The sequence below is a fragment of the Puma concolor genome, chromosome B1 (genome assembly GCF_028749965.1).
Source record: "Puma concolor isolate L17-30 chromosome B1, mPumCon1.1.hap2, whole genome shotgun sequence".
In the NCBI taxonomy this organism is placed as follows: domain Eukaryota; kingdom Metazoa; phylum Chordata; class Mammalia; order Carnivora; family Felidae; genus Puma; species Puma concolor.
The window spans coordinates 77,415,386-77,436,680 of NC_141670.1; the positions used below are offsets into that span (position 1 = coordinate 77,415,386).

Consider the following 21,295-nt stretch of genomic DNA (forward strand, 5'->3'; position numbering starts at 1 on the left):
TAAAAGTTTCTAATTGCACAGTTCCTCGTGTTGTACTTGCACTCTAAAGGTGCACATGTATTAAGAAATTATAGATAACTGATAGTTATTTATGCATGAGGGGTTTTGAATTAGAAAAATTAAAGTTTGGCCAGTTAAAAGTGACTAGAAAATTTTTTCATCCATTAAAAATGAGCAATGCAGGGGCGCCTGGGTGGCTCAGTCGGCTAAGCGTCCGACTTCAGTTCAGGTCATGATCTCACAGTCCGTGAGTTCAAGCTCCACATCGGGCCCTGTGCTGACAGCTCGGAGCCTGGAGCCTGCTTCGGATTCTATGCCTCTCTCGCTGCCCCTCCCCCACTCATGCTCTGTCTCTCTCACTCTCAAAAATGAATAAATGTTAAAAATTTTTTTTTTGTAAAAATAAAAATGAGCAATGCAGCAAACAAGCATGACTTCATAGAGCTAGATGTCCTGGTTTACAGATAACACATCCCATTACAAACACTTGTTGATCCAGGACTTTTGCCCCTACTCGAGGATGGGTGCTCACTTTTTTGAGTCACCTATTTAGGACTTTTATCTCTACATTTTGCTTTTTATACTCATTAGCTTCATTTAAAATAATAGTTGTTTGCTTCCTCATATTTAAAAAATGAAGAAGAAAAGAAAAAGATGGACTTTGTTTTTCTTCCCATAGAGATAAATGGTAGTTTTTATCTTTAGGCAAAGCTTTGAAGGTTAATGATAAAAGAAGTTACACACACTTCTTAGAAAAATAATTACACCAGTCCTAGACATTTACTACCAACTTTGTGAAATTACAGCAGAAATGGATCCAGTTGATACAATTAGGAATAAGCATGAGCCATGCTGAAATGTTTGACCAGCATTCTGTAGTATAAAATCCGCAAATTTATCTTCCCCTCTAAACAGCAGTGGTTAGGGGCTCCTGGGTGACTCAGTAGGTTAAGAGTCTGACTCTTGATTTTGGCTCAGGTCATGATCCCAGGGTGGTGGAATCGAACCCTGTGTCAGGCTCTGGGCAGAGTGGAGCCTGTCTAAATTCTCTCTCTCTCCCTCTGCCCCTCCCCTGCTCATGCTCTCTCACTCTCAAAAATAAATAAATAAACATTTTAAAAAGAAAAGAAAATAGCAGTGGTCATACTTTTCCTAGGTGTGCTCTAAATTGAGCTTTCAGCAATTTCAACAATAAGAAGTGTATGGAAGTTTGGAGGGGATTCTATAAAAAATCATCAAGATTTACTAAATAATGGGAGAAATTAAACTGTGAAGACAAGAAAATAGAAGGAAATAGAAATGACTAGTTTAGGAAAAATAAAGTTGAAGAGTGCCTTTTATGGCCTTCAAACAAATAAGCAGATGTTAAAAATGACCAGTAACTTTCCCTTTCTATTAAAAATATACTTAGAAAATGTGTTTGAATTATTATGATGGAATTGGTTTGGAGAGCCGTAAGAACTTCTTGGTTATTCAGGTTGGTATATACCAAGAGAGTGGATATTGGAAGTTAGAGAGCAACCTTCATAGTAAAGCATTACAAATATACCGGCCATTTCATTTCTCTACCCTTGCTAGCGGGTAGGGTGTATGGACAAGTTCTCATTCACATCTCTAATTCCATAATGTTTTATATATTTGTTTATGTCACTTTCGGAGAACTATTACTGAAAACAATTTTAGTTTCACTCCTTATTTGTCTGATACTTTGTAATGCAATAAGACACATTACTTTTGCTTTTTGCTGATTTGCCATCTGCTTGGAGCTTTAAATGAATCAAAGCTTCACTGGAGCTATGTTGTGCATGTGCTTAGTGTTTTTGCACACAGTTGGGTTGTTTTGGGTTTTAATGACCTCTGTCTCCTCTGTTGTCTTATGGTCAGTTAATGGAACTCCCAGCAGCCAGCTGTCTACTCCTAAATCAACGAAATCCTCCAGCTCTTCCCCAACTAGCCCAGGAAGTTTCAGAGGATTAAAGGTATGAAATAGGATATATGGCATGTTTGTGTGGTTTTGTTGTTTTGAGATACATAGTTTGGTAGTTTAATGTGTTCAAGGGCTCGGGTGTAATAACAAATCAAAAAGGAAAGAGTTTAGGATTTGGAGCCCGGAAGATCAGGGTTTGAATCCTTTGTTTTTCATCTTGTAATCTGGGTCATCTCACTTAACCCTTCTGAGCTCAAGTATTTCCATCACTAGAAAGGGACTAATAAGGTTGTGGTTAGGGTTGAATATATTGTGGTAAAGTATAATAAATGGTAGTTTTCCCGTTATTATCAACATGGTTTGCAATGGGTAAGCCTTGGAGAACACTGTAATTCTTCTAACAATCTCATTTTGAATCATGAATTTAATATTGCTAGCTAACCTAATTTGACTTTGCAAAAGTCTAAAATAGAACGAAATACTAGTATGGTACTTATATACATATGTAGTAACATAAAAAGATATGTTCATTTTGATGAGAAGTTAGAAACAAATCTTGGGTTTTGACTGTGAGGTCCTAAAAATATAAATGGTAACTTAACATGATCAGCAGTTGGATTAATAGACATTTTGTCTAATAGAGAGGGAGAAGAATGATAAATGAAACTGTATTTGCAAAATTTCAACATTGATTTCCCTTAGTGGTTTTCAATCATTTAAATTTATAAGAGAAAATTTGCCTGGTAAAATAGCAGTAAATAACTTGGGTTGAAGGTTGAAAGTTTACTTTTGTAGAAACAATCAAATTACCTGCATTAAGAATACTGAAGTATACCTAGTGCCCTGTATGTATGCATACGTGAACTTAATTTAACTCTTGGTGCTTTGGTGACATTGGGAAGATCTTCATTAGGAATACATTCTCCAAAGATGGTTCTGCCTAAACACTTCAAATATTGTCTGAGTGGTTTTCTTTACTTTTAAGGATGTTGAAAACATCTTTTTCATTAGTAAAATGAATTGTAAGCACCCACCACCCCTGGGTGAGAACCTGCTGAGCCTTCAGGGCAGTGAGGATCATGGGCCCCCTACTTCTCGAAGGGCTCATTCTCCACCTGACGCTAACTAAGGTTTGTCTGTCCTTTCCTGAGAATGTGTGAACACCCAAAGTGACCCTGCGTGATTCTTGTTAAGTCACAGAGATCAAAAAGAGAAATTCCTTCTGGAAAAGGACAGCTTGTCTGTTTTTGTGCCTGCTTGCCTATGTGCGTTGGCAGAAATTGGACCAAGGCTGGCAGTAAGTTTGGGATCAGCGAGTACATAGCTGTCACCTGCCTCCAAGTGGTGGAAGCTCCTTCTCTTTATCAGAAGAACCAGGCATTTTCTGAGGTGCTAAACTGGCTGAGGTCAGCTTATAATATGATTTCAGTGGAATTCTTATCTGAATAATTGAGAAAGTGATATAAATTAAAAATCACTAATCAGCTAAGTATTTTCAACTCCCCCCCCCCATTTATTGTCCCCCCAAATAGATAGGAGGTGCACTGTTTTTAATTTGGGTAACTTTCAAGAGAATTAAAGTAAAAATAATCAAAGTTCTTTCACCTCTTTTCTAATTCCACGTATTTTGTCATGTGTTAGAATAAAAGCAGGTGGCTCCTAGTGCTGGTAACTGTTAGCCTTAGGGCAGAGCCCACACAGGCTTCCAGTGAGTCATGTGAAGGCTGTCATGTCCTCCCCCAGACCATGGCTCTGGGCAGAGCCTCTGGCAGGTACCCGATTCTCTGCTTCCCTGGAGTTTCATTCATTTCCCCGTTTCTGTTATCTGTTGGTGACCTTTGCTCCCGTCTTTCTTTTTGGCTCATCTTCAGCTGTGAGCCTAAGGTTGTTCCTTTTCATTGGTGCCACTTATGCTCAGAGTACACACCCACCCTACACACTTGCACACAAAGTCACACAAGATCACTCGTACTTCTGAAGTGGAGGTTTGTGGAATTTTAAAAACATAGTTGTTTTTCTGCTGAGACATGAAAGTTGCTCTCATCTCTCTGAATGTATCAGAAATGGTATAGCAACCCCAGCACCTAGCACAGAGCTCCCTGCTCAGGATTACTTATTGGTACCTAAAGAGGTAAAGAAGATAAGAGAAATATTGGTTACTGCCAAGATGGAAAATGAGATTATCTGTAAGATAAAGAGTAGTGGTCTTTCTGTTATTGCTGGGAGCCTCTGCCTTGTGTGGAAAGGAGGTCCCCGTCCTTGGATTGCCCATGAGATTTACCTGGGGACCTGCACTCCAGTGAACACAGCCAGAAGGAAAGCAGCAGGCACAAAGCAGTTTATTAAGGTGGAGGCACACTCTCAAGTGGGAGAGCGCAGGCATGTTCTGTGAGGTGGAACCAGCCCCTAGGTTGCTTAGGGATTGGATATTATTGGGTCTTTCTGGGCGGAGAAGAGCTGGCGTGTACAGTGGGGTGATCTCTAGTGGAGGCCGCTTCCAGTCATTTGGGGATTCCTCCTACAAGTTGAGAGGGGGAGTTATTGACCCTATAAGGTTTGTATCTGGATGGTCATAGCAGTCTTTCTTGTGGAGGGGGGCAGTACCCGCAATGCAGATCCATTTAATGAGTCTAGAGGTTACCTGGAGCAGAAGCAGAAGAAGAGAGCCCTTGCTTGGTACCTGTGGCTCTTGATCGGTCAGCCCCCAAGGTCTTGGAAGTCACAAGGTCAGGATGTTGTGTCCCAGGCTTTTGATGTGTGACCTGTTTATCACCATCCTTGCCTTCAGGTCAAGGACTTTGGACTCTGTGTCCTGGCCTTCCTTCCACTGTTCAGATCTGGCTTTTATGTAACATTTTCATGATCCCGCCCCCATCCCTCCCAAACCAACTTTGTTTTGCACTACACTTGAGGCCTGTGGGCTTCACTCACAGCTTTGAGACCTCCCCTGTGTTTTCTTTCTATCTGTTAAATAAGGACATTTCATTTTATTTTATTTTATTTTATTTTATTTTTTTCAACGTTTATTTATTTTGGGGACAGAGAGAGACAGAGCATGAACAGGGGAGGGGCAGAGAGAGAGGGAGACACAGAATCGGAAACAGGCTCCAGGCTCCGAGCCATCAGCCCAGAGCCCGACGCGGGGCTCGAACTCCCGGACCGCGAGATCGTGACCTGGCTGAAGTCGGACGCTTAACCGACTGCGCCACCCAGGCGCCCCAAGGACATTTCATTTTAAATGCCCTCTAAAATGCTAGGATTATAGTTCTTTTAAGTTGGCAAAAAACCCACCTAGGAAGCTGGGGAGTCTTTCTCTTCTCACTTTAAAGCTGATACAGAATTACCAAATTTTACATTAAATGTTAGCAGCTAAAGGAGCATCTGCCACACTGATCACCTTTTAGGCCACAATGCCAAACTGCCGCCTGGGTCATTCCTTGTGGAAACCTTCCGTCATGACTGTCCCCAGCGATCTATGGTACCGGATATTGTCATAGGGATGAAGACCTGGCTTTGAAATACTGCAGCTTAGTCATGTTACTTACTGTACGAAATACACTGATTTTAATGTCTGTAAGCGCTAGTCAGCATCTGTCCACGTTTGCATTGTTTTCTCTATTCAGTGACATTACAAATGGAGAATTACAGATAATTACCATGCGTTAGTGCTCTGCTTTTTTCTTCCTCTTCATTTACAAAGGCTTATTAAGATCAATTAAGAGGGATTGTCTGACAATGGAGGACTGTTTTTCATAGGCAGGAACTATTTATCCTGGTTAGAGGCTTTAATGGCTTTGGGGATAGATAATCTTTTTCCAGAGAATCAGAATTGACAAAAACAAGCAAACCACACCAGGACAGCATGTGCGGGAGCTGTCACTCCTATCTCTCTATCTGCCAGGATGAAGCTTTTGCTAGATTTTTTTTTTTTTAATCTGGGTTTTGCTAAGTTGGGAATTAAGCAGAGTCAAGTCTAGATAAGCAGAATTTGATATTCTCTTAGAGCCTCCCCATCTTTATGCAGTTTCTGAGAATCATTTTAGTGTTTTGGTGGGGACTTTGGATGAACCGGAAATGAAAATAGTCATATTGTGATGTTTAATCTCTGACCACAGAGTGTCCCTGGCTGTTTTTTGTTTGCTCATTGAAAAAGAGAAGAGAAGTACAGAAGCAACCCACCTCTCCACAAAAAACTATTCACAGTTTCCCTGTAATACTCTTTGAGAAAGACATTTCTGCTCCATTCATGTGCATTTGTAAAAGATCATGCTCTTTGAAGGGCTGGACCAAAGCCAAGAGAGGAAGCGAAGCTTTCTCCAAATTGTGAATTTTTTTTTTTTCAGGATGGAAGTGTAAGAAATAGGGTGGCAACCAAGCAGTTGAGGTCCTTTTAAACCTAAAACTGAAAGATGTTAGGGTAACTGAGAACTAGTTGTACTTTGATTATCCTTTTTTGGTATTGCTAGTTCCCTGAAACTTACAATGTGAAAACAAAATAATCTTAGATCTGTAGTTTCATCTTCATTTTATAGATGGGGAAACTGAGATTCAGAGATGTGAAGTAACATGCTCAGGGTCTCAATGGCCCCTTGGGATCTCTGATCCTTTCAGGGTCCCTGTCTCTAACCTCTGACTTTCCCTCCATTACTGGAGGAATCTCCTGAATGACTGCAGCCCAGGCATCTCAGGAGGAAGTTGGTATGATTATTATGGAAAAGCTATGCACAGGTCTTTTAGGAGGGGTTAGTGCTGGGGATGGCTTTTTTACTGAGTATCTGGGTTTAGATATGCATAAATGCTCTGAATAAAAATGGGTTGAGATATCAGAAAAAGAATGGGGGTGGGGGTGGTTGGGGAAAAGGGAGAGGCAGTCCTGGGGTGGGGGAGAGGTAGATGAAGGGAGGTAGAAAGATAGAGAAGTACCTAGCACTTCTACGTGACCCCATGAAGCTTTAGTAAAATGACAAAGTTCACAAGAGGTTAGGGTTATTGGTTTTCTTTGAAAGCCAGAAATCGAGCTGAGTATTGTCAAGATTGACATAGGCTGGAACAAGATAGTGTAGTCCAGGCCCAGCAAACACATGGGTACCTGGATATGAGATAATGTTACATGGTGGTCCTGTCATGGAAGCCACATTGCGAGGATAGTAGTGTAAATGCGGTTTGAAAACAGAGCCCATGCTTATCACCATTACTAGCCTTTAAGGACGCAGTGAGAAAGCAAGGCCAGTGTATTAAACAGATGACTAGAAACAACGTGGTTAGACAAAAAAGTCATAAAATGAGTTGCTAGGGCTACTTAGGAGGTCTCTATTAGACTATTTCCCCAAAACCTAGTCTGTAGGTAACAGAACTTGGTTTTCCTTTTGTATAGATTTAGGGAAACTGGCTTTCCTAGGACAAGACCACTAGTGGTGGTGGTCACCTGGGAAGGAGGTAGTTCTGCAGGCCAGAACCAAGCTGCCTTCATGACACATCAGGCTTTATCTTGACCCCAGGCTACCTACTACAGTCAGACACTTGGGCAAGCCCAAAGGCCTTTTTAGTAAGGCCAATTCATGCCAGGTTGTACTAGGCTTTTGTTCTTCTTTAGTCCTCCTTAATAATTAAAATTTTCTGTGAGTGTTTCAGTTTGAACCAGTTAAGCTAAAGGGAACCAAGACAAATCTCTTGCCCACTCAGGCCAGAGGATTAAGGCAGATGCGGCAACCCATAGTATGTAGTTACATAGAAGGACAGTATCAAAGAATGAAGCCCAGAGCTCATTTGTGCTTAGATGCCTCCATTTGGAGAAGGACATAAGATAGTATAGAGGTTAAAGCATGAGCTCTGAAACTAGAGTTTCTGGGTTTGATCTTGGCTTGGCCACTCACTAGCTGTATGATCTCCAGTAAATCATATCACCCTTATCTGTGAGAAAAGGATTAATAGGACCTAGAGCACAGGGTTGACATTAATTAAACATAGGGAAAACACTTAGAATAGTTTTGCTGTTCTTTCTTATTGTAAGTCTTGGGATTTCCAGGTTCAGTGTTCATATGAAGGAATTTTTACCTACAAAGAAAAAATTTAACAAGCAGTAGTATGTAAGAAGGGAAGAAGTGAGAAGTCAGACTTCAGATTGTATTACCTCCTCTGCTTTTCTCTCTTATGAATTGCCTTCCTGACTCTATCCTTCATCTCTGTTTTCCTGTCCTCTTTATATAGTCTGACTCCATTAGTACTCTGTGAGGCAACTTAGTAACAAGCTATCTCAAAATTTAGCAGCTTAAAATAGCGATAAAAAATTATTGTCTCTGAGTGCCTGGATGGCACAACTGGTTAAGTAAGTGTCCAACTTTGGTTCAGGTCATGATCTCGCAGTTTGTGGGTTCGAGCCCCATGTTGGGCTCTGTGCTGACAGCTCAGAGCCTAGAGCGTGCTTTGGATTCTGTGTGTGTGTCTCTCTCTGTCCTTCCCCCCACTCACACTCTGTGTCTCTCTCTCTTTCTCTCTCTCCAAAATAAATAAACATTAAAAAAATTAAAATTATCGTCTTGCGTAGTTCTTGTGGGTCAGGAATCCAGGAACAGTTTAGGTGGCTCTGGCTTAACATCTTTGATGAGCTTGTAGTCAAGGTGTGCACCAGAGCTGGTTACCTGAAGACCCTGCTGGGAATGGAGGACCTCCTTCCAAGGTGACTCACTCATGTGGTGGCAGGTTGGTGCTGGCTGTTGGCAGGATGCCTCAGTTCCTTGCCATGTGGACCTCTCCATAAGTTGGCTTGAGTATCCTCAGAACATGGCAGCTGGGTTTCTTCAAAGCATATGATCTAAAAGAGAATGCCATGCAGAAGCCCTCCTGTCTATAACCTAGTCTTGGAAGTCAGACGCCATCATTTCCATAAGAGCTTAGTAGTCACGTGTCAGCTCAGTTCTGCATGGGAAGGGTCTGTATTAGGACATGAAAATCAGGAGGTGAGGCTCAGGGGAACCATTTTGGAGGCCACACCTATTCTCTCTGCTTTCATCTCTTTATCAGCCACCCAAAATTTCTTTCTTAGGCTTCCCCTGTTCCCTCAATAGGTTCTGTCCATTCTCCTTTTTGAGGGCCACAGAAGTCTCTCTCAGTATCAGTGTTGCTGCTTTTCTCTTCTCCCAGTCTTTTGTTCCTACTGATCACTCCCTGCCCATTCTTTTATCTCCCTGTCAAATTCTAGAATCCAACCACCACTGATGTTTTCTTCTTAATCCTCATCTTCCTCTTGTCCTCAGTCCATGATCTCCTGTTTCCTCTGCCCAAGCTCCTCAGAGTCCCTTCGATCTAGCTGATAACTTTCCCTGTGGGAATATTTTCTGTGCTTAAATCACAGCATTTTCTTTGGGACAGATAGGCAATAAAGAGTACTAAATGTGTCATCAGCTGCCAGATGGATGAAGAAAGCATTTCCCTGGAATTTCATTCATCACCCATGTCACAGTTTAGGATTTTCAAGGCTGTAGTAACTTAAGGCTTCAGAGTCAGGGGCACATCTGTGGACACTGAGGGATAAAATGTCTCACATTTTGATGCTGAAGTGTATGCCCAGAGGCTGTCTACTGTGAGTATTCTTGTTGGTTGAAAGAAGAAAGGGGGGAAAAAAAAAAAAGTACATTTGGAACACTATCCAACATCTTGAGATTATAAACCGTCTGATGTGCTGATATTTTATCTGATGATGTCTCCTGGGTCTGCTGGTGGTGAAAGATTTTCCAGATTTGTGAAGTGTGATGAAAGGGCTGGTAGTATCTCATACTGATTGGCAGAGCTAAAATGCAACTCTCTGACCTCCTGAACTTCAAAACTTCTTTTCGAAGCTGTGAAATGTAAATCCACAGTAGCTGCTGACCTTAGACGTTTTTGCTTTTCCCTGGAGCTTTGGTTTTTCTCTGGTATTTAAAGCTAGTTAATAATCTTCAGTACTGAGAGACTGACTACTTTTTTACTTTTTATTACCCCGAAATGCTGGGTGGTGACTTCATCTCTGAATGTAATTGATTTTGTAGACAGAAACAAAAACAGAAGAGGGACTAAGCAGTTTTGAAGACTTCAGTGGCCTAACAAAATAAATCATCATTAAGAATCTCAGACTGTTTCAGGACGGCGATTTGCACATTGTGGTTGCTCAGTAAATAGAGGCATTTGGTGGGTAAATCGCTCAACTGGGCTGAAGCCCACCTTTGTGGGGCTGGAGGGAGAGTTTGCCAAGCAAATCAGTGTATAAATAGGATCAATTTTAAGAATTTTATTTGAATATAAGCAACTCCTGTGTTAATCTTAAATGCTCCCTTATTCATGAAAGTGAGCCATTAGAAACTCTTCTTGGTAGTATATTAAAGATAATTGGATGGAATTAAGACTTAGACGTTGTAGCATTTAAATTGGTCTGTGCCGGTGACTGACTGTGGTAACTTCCATAGTTTGGGCTGAAGAGTCAGGCACCTCTCCTAGCACCCTGGAATCCTAGAAATTGGTGAGACCTCACAGTGAAAGCATACAGACATTTTTAGCAGGTAGGCATGGTTTACCACGTCTGTTGCTTAAAAATCCAGTAAGCAACAATTGGCATGAAAGGCTCACTCGTAAGGATATGCAGAGAATCTATGCCGGTTTTGGTGGACCATGTGGTCGACTGAGATAGCAGGGATACTCAAAGGAACAGACAGCCCCTTTCAGAGACTGTTGAATTGTACATGTACAGGCTGTGTGTTCTCTGTAGCCGGAAAATTCACTATTTACCACTATTAACCAATCACAAATATCAAGCACCACTAATTTTGCCAAATGAAAACAAGTCTAAGGTATGGCTACAGATAAGAATACATTTTGTATATTACTAGCCTTTAGGTATTGATTCATTAATTGTTCTCATATCTCATTACTAATAATGAAGTATTTCAGAGTGAATTATCACAAATCCAGTATAAACGTGATAAAGATTTCTTGTTTTTATTTTAATTCTTAAAATCCAAATGTAATTAATCCAAATGTAATGGTGTTACATTAGTTTCAGGCATACAATATGATGAGTCAATAATTCTATTACATTAATCAATGTTCATCACAGTAAGTCTACTCTTAATCCCCTTTACCTGTTTGACCCATTCCCCCACCAACCTCCCCTTTGGTAATCACCAGTTCTCTTTATTTGAGAGTCTGGGTTTTTTTTGTCTCTCTTTCTCCATTTGTTTTGTTTCTTAAATTCCATTTATGAGTGAAATCATATGGTATGTCTTTCTCTGACTTATCTCACTTAGCATTATACCCTCTAGATCCATCCATATTGTTGCAAGTGGCAATATTTCATTCTATGACCGAATAATATTCCATTGTGTATATATATACACTACATGTTCTTTATCCATTCATTTATCATAGATACTTGGGTTAATTCCATATCTTGGCTGTTGTTAATAATGCTGCAGTAAACATAAGGATGTGTATATCTTTTTGACTTAGTGTTTTCATTTTCTTTGGGTATATACCCACTAGTGGAATTAATGGGTCATGGAGTAATTCTGTTGTTGTTGTTGTTGTTGTTGTTGTTGTTGTTGTTGTTATTATTAGAGACAGTGGGAGAGAGGGGCAGAGGGAGAGAGAGGGAATATTAAGCAGGTTGTTTGCTCAGTGTGGAGCCTGATGCAGGGCTTGATCCCACAATCATGAGATCACAACCTCAGCTGAAATCAAAAGTTGGGCAGTCAACTGACTAAACCACCTAAGTTCCCCTATTTTTAACTTTTTGAGGAATATCTATGTTTTTCACAGTGTCTGCACCAGCTTGCATTTCTACCAACAGTGAATGAGGGGTCCTTTTTCTCCACATCCTCACCAACACTTGTTTCTTGTGTTTTTTATTTTAGCCATTCTGATAGGTGTGTGGTGATACCTCATTGCAGTTTTGATTTGCATTTCCCTGATGATTAGTGACATTGAACATCTTTTCTTGTGTCTGTTGGCCATCTGTATATCTTCTTTGGAAGATTTATGTTACTAAATGCATTTTTAATTTAACATTTATTGTAATTCATACTGGCTTTTTTAATGGAATTGATGTTTTTAAAATATTAAATCCACAAAAATGATAATGGAAGTAAATCTATTTACAAGTAGTACCTAATATACTGACTTAAAAATATCTTCAATACATTTCAGAGGTTATCTTTTTAAAGAAAAAAAATTTCTAAAGTTCTCTTTATATGAGGAAAGGCTGTGAATTGGTACATTATTTGAATAAATTACAAGGATGTGACTATAGTTCTGTAATCTGAAAGCACATTCTAAATATACCACAATGAATATTTTAATGACTGGGTCTTATACTGGGTGGCATCCCTATATTAATTTAATAGCCTTGGAGGACTTTGTGTTCTCAGAGGAGGGGACAGTGTGAGAATAGCCAAATAGCTCCTGGGCTCTGGAGTCAGATCTGGGTTTAGATTCTGACTCTGCATTTGCTGTGGCATTTGGGCAAGTTATATAACCTCTCTGAGTTTTGGTTTCTTCACATATCGATGGAGATTATAATACCTAATTCATAACATATAAAGTACTCATTTTAGGACTTGCCACAAAGTAGGCATTCAATAAACTGTAATAAGTGTCTCCTTTCCTTTTCTTACAAAGAGAAAGTTGTTCTTTGGCAGTAGATAACTTGCAATGGTTAGATTGTTGGATGAGTGACAGAGAGAACTTAAGGTGGCTGAAGAATTAAAGTTGCTGCCAGAACCTTCCTCCAAAGAGGTTCTCAAACTTGGCCACACATTAGATCATCTGTGGAGCTCAAAAAAATACAGATACCCACACTCTACCCCAGGGATTCTTTACTCTGGGTTGCAACCCATTAATAGAAGATGTTGGATCTTCCCAGGTGATCCTAATGTACAGCCAAGGCCAGAGAAACACTGCTTTACAGCAACAGACAGACCCTGAGGGTTATTCTGTTCTAGAGTATGAAAGTGTAAGAATTAGATTCCTAAGAAGGTTCTTGCGGACAAAGAGTTTATTGCTGGCCAAATTCGGCCCATAGCCTGATTTTCTAAATTCAGTTTTACTGGAACACAGTCACACACTCCGTTTACATGTGGTATGGGGCTGCTTTCATTCTACAATAGGAGAGCTGAGTAATTGTGATAGAGACCATACCACAAAGCCTAAAATATTACTCTGTAGCCTTTATTTTTAAAAGTTTGTTTGTTTATTGTTTATTTATTTTTGAGAGAGAGAATATGCACAAGCAGGGAAGGGCAGGGAGAGAGAAAGGCAGAGAATTCCAAGCAGGCTCCATGCTGTCAGTGCTGAGCCAGACATGGTGGGGCTTGACATGAGGCTTGAACCTGTGAATCTTGAGATCATGACCTGAGCTAAAGCTAAGATCTGGACACTCAACCAACTGAGCTACCCAGGCACCCCTACTCTCTAGCCTTTTACGGAGTAGGCCAATTAAAAATTGAATCAGGGTGCCATTTCCCAAGATGCATCAAGAAAGTCGACTCATTATACAATATCTCCTAGATTCTGCTCAAGTGTTTCCTTTTATTAAAAGTCAGAATTAAATAGTGTCCAGCATTATACTCGAAATTCAATATGTTATAATCCATTGATATAGTCATTTCTACTTTTTTTTGAGAATTGCCCATTTTTGAATAAAGCTTTACATTTTTAGCGTAGTACCTAATGTTTCTCTTTAAATTTAAAGTTTTGTGGAAGTTGTAACAATCTACTTACCAAAGAAATTTAACATAGGCCACTCTGACTTGATTTCTTACCTAAATGTAGAAAGCTGAAATGTTACTCATTTAGCATTTACTCAGTCAGCCATGAATGCTTTTTTTAATGGTGCTAGCAGTTGAGAACACCTTAGACTTTTTCTGCTCTATTTTCAAGTCTTTTCAAGTTTTTAAAAATTTTTTTAAAAAATCTTTATGTTTGGGAGAGAGAGAGAAACAGAGTGCAAGTTGGGAAGTAATGCAGAGAGAGGGAGACAGAAAGCGAAGCAGGCTCCAGGCTCTGAGCTGTCAGCACAGAGCCCGACATGGGGCTCAAACATACGAATTATGAGATCATGACCTGAGCCGAAGTCGGATGTTTAACCGACTGAGCCACTCAGGTACCCCAAGTCTTTTAAAGTTTTCAGCAGAACTGAACAAAATAGGAATAGACTCATAAGTACAGAGAACAAACTGGTGGTTGCCAGAAGGGAAGGGAATTGAGAGATGGTGAAATAGGTGAAGGAGATTAAGAGGTAAAGTATAAGCTAGGAAATATAGTCAATAATATTGTAATAACTCTGTATAATAACAGATAGTAACTGTACTTGTCGTATTGAGCATTTTATAATGTATATAAATGTCAGATCACTATGTTGTACACATAAAGCTAATGTAATGTTGCACATCAACTATACTTCAGTTAAAAGAAAGAAAATATATATATATCTCTTTCAAGTGCTTAACCTAGTGCTATTCAGTAGAACATTCTGAGATGATGAGAGATGATGGGAAATGTCCATATCTGCATTGTCCAATACAGTAGTCACCAGACATGTGTGGCTGTTAGGCACCTGAAATATGGCTAGTGCAACTGAGGAACTGAATTTTCTTAAAAAGATAAGATAGAATAGAATAAAAAATAAATAAAATAAAATAAAATAAAATAAAATAAAATAAAATAAAATAAAATAAAATAAAATAAAATAAAAATGTTCTTAGCAGAAGCAGGTTCTTATGTGTTTCCTTTCCTTGGTTACTCATAAAAATGGACCTGCTGCTGCCAGATGGGGCCGTGGAGCCTGGTCACATAATGTTCTCAGCAACATCTCTATGGTCTTTTACATCCCCTTCCCTCCTTGACCAATCAGGGCCTCATTAGGAAACATGCCCCCCCGACTCCCCACCCCTAAATATAATCACATCTTTTTGAACCAGTTAGTAATTATAGAAGATAATCTTGAAAGAGCCCAGATGCTGCCATCCATTTAGGCTTTATTGAGGAGGATCTCGCTAACATGAAGCATGTAGGCACTTCCTTTGTGCTGTCTCAGCATCATAGTTGCTGATGGAAGCATAAATGCTCATTAGCATTTTAAGAGATTTTAATAAAAATTGTTAGTTCGACAATAGGAATGGGACAGGTTTAATCAAGAACGCCAAATTTTAATCTCTCTGGTGCTAATTCAATCCTTGCTTCAATAAGAGAATAATTCTTAAGAGGGACAGGGAAATACATAAATTGTGCCTGGGAAACTGTGAATTTTGTAGTCCTAGCTTCATCCCCTGCATTTTCATTGCTCTTTGTCTGCATGCCTCTCAGGGCACTGGGAATGCTTTGCTTTATGCTGCACAATAGACACTTCACATTTGCCAGGGATCTGTCCAGGGATCTTGGTGAATACCCAGCTTTTCTTGTACCCTTGGAGCACCAAGCTTCATTGCTGGGGGGTCAAGTGAACTTAATCACTAGCTGTGTGATTCAAGCATTACAAGTCCAGATTCATGCCTTAGTAAAATGGCTGCCTCTCACAGGTGTTCAGAGTCCTTTGTAATCATCAGAACCTTAGCAACCATTTCTTGGAATGAAGAGGTTTCCCAGAAAGGTTTTAAGCATGTACATGTGTCTCCTTGTAAGATTGTAAACCTCTGGGCGGTAATGATCGTGTCCCTTCATCTTTATATTCTCTAACAATTCAGCCTAGATTATTGCTGAGGGAGGAAAGGAAAGCTGTTGCTGTGTCAAATCATGTCCCTGTCTATTCAGCTGTGCTGTAATAAAATGACTCCCCTTTGTGTTTTCATTTTCCAAGCTTTATTTTCAAATAAAGGAGCATTATTTGGATAGGTAATTAGATATGTCACTCCTGTTAACTCTACAGAGGTTTTTGGTTTTGTTTTGGTAATTGCTTGACGTTTAGCACTTAAAAAAATTTCAGTTTGAGACTTTTGAAAAATGCCCGTCTTGCCATCAGTATTTGCTAAGAAGTCTACACTTCCTGGTGATTTAATGAAACCTTTGTCAGGTACTCCTGAAAGTATCATTTCATTGGGCACCCCCTCACCACGGGCCACTTCCCCTGCTCAGGCTTCAGCCTAGGTCCTGCTCTCTTTAGTTACTAGGGAACCAGTTCCCACACCTGCTCTGTCTCCTGGTCTCTTTCGTTGTTCTTTGCTGCCTCTGAATCCCAACATAAACCGTGTTTGCAGTTGCTGGACTGTTACTGAATTCCTGGGATTCAGAATAAGTCAGTGTTGGGGGGTTAATCAAAACAAACACTGGGAAAGTTACAGTGGTTCACAGGAACTCAATTAGTAAACACTCTGAGGAGTCACTCATCCATGTGAAAATGTATATGGAGGTAAAAATGCCTGCATTTTAGTCCCTTCCAAGAGTTCCCTCTTAGAGAAGCCTTGAGTTAGAACACATCAGCTTTCAGTGAACCAAAATGTACTCAAATTAGCTCAAGAAAGGGGCTTGTTAGAAGAAAGCTATCTACTTCCAGGAGAGCTAAGCAAGCAGGCAGGTGTGGGGGAAGGCAGGCTCAAAGGCAGGTCTGAGGACTTCAGCAGTGGCCGTGAAGCCTACATACTGCACACCTCCATAGGCTCAGAGTGTTTGGAGGAGAGATGGTTTCTGCTCAGCACCCAGGCCTGACTCAGCCAGCTGTGGCCTGAGGGTGTGGGGCTGCCCCATTCTGGGCTGTGAAATTTAGACATGCAGATAAGATGGTCACTGCCCCTGCTGTTTCCAGGTATTAACAGTCCCCCCTCCCCCATCACTGTAATCTAGAGGTGAGCAGTGATCAAAAGGGATCTTTCCAGGGCACATGGGTGTCTCAGTCAGACTCTTGATTTCAGTTCAGGTCACGATTTCATGGTTTGTGAGTTTGAGCCCCACATCAGGTTCTGCGCTGAAAGTGTGGAGTCTGCTTGGGGTTCTCTCTCTGCCTCTCTCTCTCTGCCCCTCTCCCATTCATGCTGTCTTTGTCTCTCTCAAAATAAACTTCATTAAAAAAAATTTTTAGTGTTTATTTTTGAGAGAAAGGAAGACACAGAGTGTGAGCAGGGGAGGAGCAGAGAGAGAAGGAGACACAGAATCCGGAGCAGGACCAAGGTTCTGAACTGTCAGCACAGAGTCTGATGCAGTGCTCCAACTCACAGACCATGAAATCATGATCTGAGCCAAAGTCAGGCATTTAACTGACCGAGCCACCCAGGCACCCCAATAAATAAACTTTAAAAATAAAAAGGGATCTTTCCATTTACTTTTTGGGATATACTTTCTCCAAAATGACATTCTTCTTGTCTTTATTCCATTAAGAATTTGGCTGATATGAATTTTTTAAAGTTTTTTTTTTTAATGTTTATTCACTTTTGAGAGAGAGCGCGTGTGCAAGTGGGGGAGGGGTGTTAAGAGAGAGGGAGACACGGAATCCAAAGCTGAGCTGTCAGCACAGACCCTGACATGAGGCTTGAACTCACAAACCCTGAGATCATGACCTGAGCTGAAGTCAGATGCCTAACTGACTGAGCCACCCAGGCGCCCCTGGCTAATATGAATTTAATTTGGATTTCTTATTCACTTTACTGACCGTTTTCAGTCTACGAAGGGTTAGATTAGAAGAGGAATGAATTATGTAGCAAAAGAGCTCTTGTAGCCATTGTACATTCAGTAGTTGGAAAACATTTCTCAGTCACTGGATTCTAGGCTCTATGCTAGGTATTTTAAGGAAAGGTATACTAATAACTAATAATGACTTATATATAATATATATCACATATATGTAGTATAATAATGACTAATAATTTATTATTTTGTACTTACTATATTTTAAGGAAAGGTATACTAATAACTAATAATGACTTAATTACATGTCAGTGAGTTGACACACTAAATGTGTTTACATGTATGAGCTCATTTAAATTTACTTGCAAATCTTTGAGCTAGGAGCTGCTACTACCCCTATATTCAAAGTAGAAAATTAAGATTTAAGAAGTTTAAGCAACTTTAAAAAAAGATTCATTTAATGTATAAAATGCATGATAAAAAGTGGTGGGAAACAAATTGGATAGGTAGGTAGGGAGACAAATCATGGGATTATCCTATTGGTGTTATTCTGTTGGTCACAAAGACCCACTGAGGTCTTAGATCGATCGTAGGGGTCATACCAGAACTACGCTTGCAGAAGTTTCCTGGCAATCCTGTGTGGAATGTGGCTGAAACTGAAAGTAACTAAGGAGGCTTTTGATGAGGCTCCAGGAGAAGCCCGAGGAGGACCAGGACGGGCTTGGTAGCTGTGGAAACAGAACTGACTGAAGAACCTTGTAGTTTTCTTTTCGGCTTCCCTTTAAGCCGCCTCTCTGGGCTTTAGTTTTAAACAATCTACCTTTTAAACATTCTAACATAGAATACTGCTGATTCTGGAGTTGCTTTTCATTTCAGCAGGAAAAAAAAACAAAAAAAACAAAACCAGGAGAAAACAAAAAGGCTAACAAGTGAAAAACTTTGTCCTCCATTTACCTTGTGAGAAACAGAATGATTGAACTCCGAGGAGTCTGTGGATGGTGAAGTGTGAGCTGACTGTAGCGTTTTCAAGATAAAGGGTGGCCTGAAAGGGACCCTGCACGTACACACGTTGCTACAGTTATTCTCCATGTCAGAGTGAAGGAGGCAGAACTTGTGAGAAGTATGGTTGCCACTCAGGGCAGGAGCTGACTGGTTGACTCTCAGAACTGCCTTCCCTTGGCCTTAGGTTTCCCAACAGGACATGCTGCTGCTGGTTTTACTGTCCACACAAGGTGTGGCTACATGGAATCTGAGAAAGCAGACCAATTTTTAATGCCTCTTCTTCTTGAGACTCATATCTTATTCCAGAAGACCTTCTGGATGATCCTATTCGAAGCAGTGTGTATAAATCAGTATTGGGCTTTCCTGGGTTTTGAACCAAACTCAGTCTCAGCAAGGTTCTTACTTCACCTAGAGGAAGAGAGTAGGCCCTGTGTCATTTGTGTTTTTGATCAGCAAGTATTAAATCAGGATTGTGTGTACCAGGCACTGTGCTGCATACGGGAGATGCAGTGATGAATAAGGCACAGCCATTATGGGACAGAGGTACCAGGACAGCTTGGGCATTGAGGCAAGCAGGTATGCACAGCAGTACAAAAGATGTCAAAGAGGTTTCTCAGTATCTGGTAAGTCCTTTGACCTTGGAAGCTCCTGAAAGGAATCATTAAAGAAAGAAAGACAAAGTTCAAAGAGCAAAATTTGAGTTTAAAAGCCTATGAGCCCTTAGGGATAAAGAAAAAAAGAAAAAGATTCCCTAAGCATACGTAATAGTAAACATGATATGAATAATATGAGTTTTTCTTTTTTTCTTTAAGTTTTATTTATTTTGAGAGACAGTTCTCATGAGCAGGGGAGGGACAGAGAGAGAGGGAAAGAAAATCCCAAGCAGGCTCTGGCCTGTCGGGACAGAGCCTGACGCGGGGCTTGAGCCCACGATGCTGCCTGATCATGGCCTGGGCCAATCAATATTCAAAAACCAGACGCTTAACCGACTGGGCCACCCAGGCGCCCCTAATATGAGTTTTTTAATTCTTCTAAGGATTACAGATATTTTTGTGACTGGGAACTGCAGCATCACTGAGTTGGAATCTTTTAGTTTTATCTTTTATTTCCCTCTGGTTCCTAGTAGTAAAAGTTTTTAACATGCTTAGGAGGAATTCTTGCTGTCTTGGGGTCAGTAAAGAAGAGGGTTGAGCCAGGGCTACACTCTGGATCCTGAAGCCACAGGAGGGTGTGGAAGGTGGTACAGTGCTGGGCATGGGGCTGGAGTTCAGAGAAGGGCTCCCCCTTAGGGCCCCCCCTGGGGTCGGCCACAGGGCGGTGGTGGGATCTGGGGACTCGGTGCTGACATTTCTTGGAATTACCTATAGTTCCTTGTTCAGCGGTGGTTCCATGATAGTTTCCTTTACTTTATTCCCCTGAGGTCACAAGCAAAACAGTATCAAAGAGAATAACATACTGTCAAGTTTCCTGACATCCAGTCTGAATTGAAAATACTTTAAGGAAGAGATATGTTAATGGTGTGTGTGTGTGTGTATGCAAGAGATGAGAAAGAGATGCCTCCTCTCTTCTTGTATCATTATATTTTTGCACAATATAAGCATCTTCTATTCTTTAAGGATTTGCTAGCTGAATATTTGTAAATTTATCCTGATAAGTAATAGTCACTCTCTTCTTTCAGCAGATTTCTGCACACGGCAGATCTTCTTCGAATGTAAATGGTGGACCTGAACTTGGTCGTTGCATGAGCCCTGAAGGTAGTCCTCAATCTGATGATTTCTCATATACAGGAAGTTATCCATGTGAACTTGGTGGCCACCCAAAACCCACTTGATGCTAAATTATAATCTTCCTAAACAGGGATGTAATCATGTCACCAATTAGCCTGTTGAGCTGTAGTGGGTGGGAGTCACTACAAGATACATAAAGTTTCCTTGCTTCTAATTAAGCTAACCCAATTTCAGATTTTACACTTGGGCTTACATATTTTTTTTCCTTAGTGGCAGTCTGCTCACAAGTCCTACACATAGACTTTCTCTCAATTAGGTAGCAAAAGTATGTTTCTTCATTGGTTATCTGCTATGTGCTGGGCACTGGGGATGCATTGTAAAAGTAGTCATTTTAACCACTTTGTCCTCCTGCCTCTCCGCCTTCCCCTTTTTGAGAAGACTTGGAGGCAGGAGTTAGCCTTCACAGGTATCCCAGCTGGGTGGAATTTTCTTTACTAGAAAATCCTGAGGAGAAATCTTAAAAATTTATAAGATGAGATTAAATCCCCACCATTGTCCCCTTCCCCTTTCTTGAGTGTTAACAGAAAAGTTTACAAAGCTTAGGTTAAGCTTCCTTTTTACTTATTTCAGCTGATGTTTGGGGAATTTGTTAGGTTTGTTGATTATGTTTGTTTCAGATTCCACAGCAAGGTTAAAAGCAAATTGGTGATTCAGGTGTTCTCCTCAGAAGATATGCTTAGAAATTTTCTAATGATTCATCATTGACTTAGAAATGAATACATTGCAATTTATTATTGCCCAGATATGTAGGAATCTAGATGAAATGCTGATGTGTTTGCTAGACTTTGCATTTATCCTTTTGTGCAGGTGTAAATGGAAACAGGTGCTCTGAATCATCAACTCTTCTTGAGAAATACAAAATTGGGAAGGTTATTGGTGATGGGAATTTTGCAGTAGTCAAAGAGTGCATGGACAGGTGAGGATAATCATTTGTTCACCTACACATACATTTCTTCCTTAGAGTCTATTCTTACCTGAATGTATGAATAAAATGCCTTCCTGG

The 21,295-nt window shown here is 40.4% G+C and overlaps 1 protein-coding gene across 1 annotated transcript in view; it reads left to right on the forward strand.

The window, feature by feature from the left end:
• LOC112858094 (serine/threonine-protein kinase DCLK2) overlaps nucleotides 1-21,295 on the forward strand; it is a 63,177-nt gene that overhangs the window by 7,629 nt on the left and 34,253 nt on the right. Inside the window, exons 5-7 of the mRNA XM_086702953.1 lie at nucleotides 1,885-1,979; nucleotides 20,184-20,259; nucleotides 21,100-21,208. Of these exons, the coding sequence (XP_086559079.1) occupies nucleotides 1,885-1,979; nucleotides 20,184-20,259; nucleotides 21,100-21,208 (280 nt within the window). The remainder of the gene's footprint in view (nucleotides 1-1,884; nucleotides 1,980-20,183; nucleotides 20,260-21,099; nucleotides 21,209-21,295) is intronic.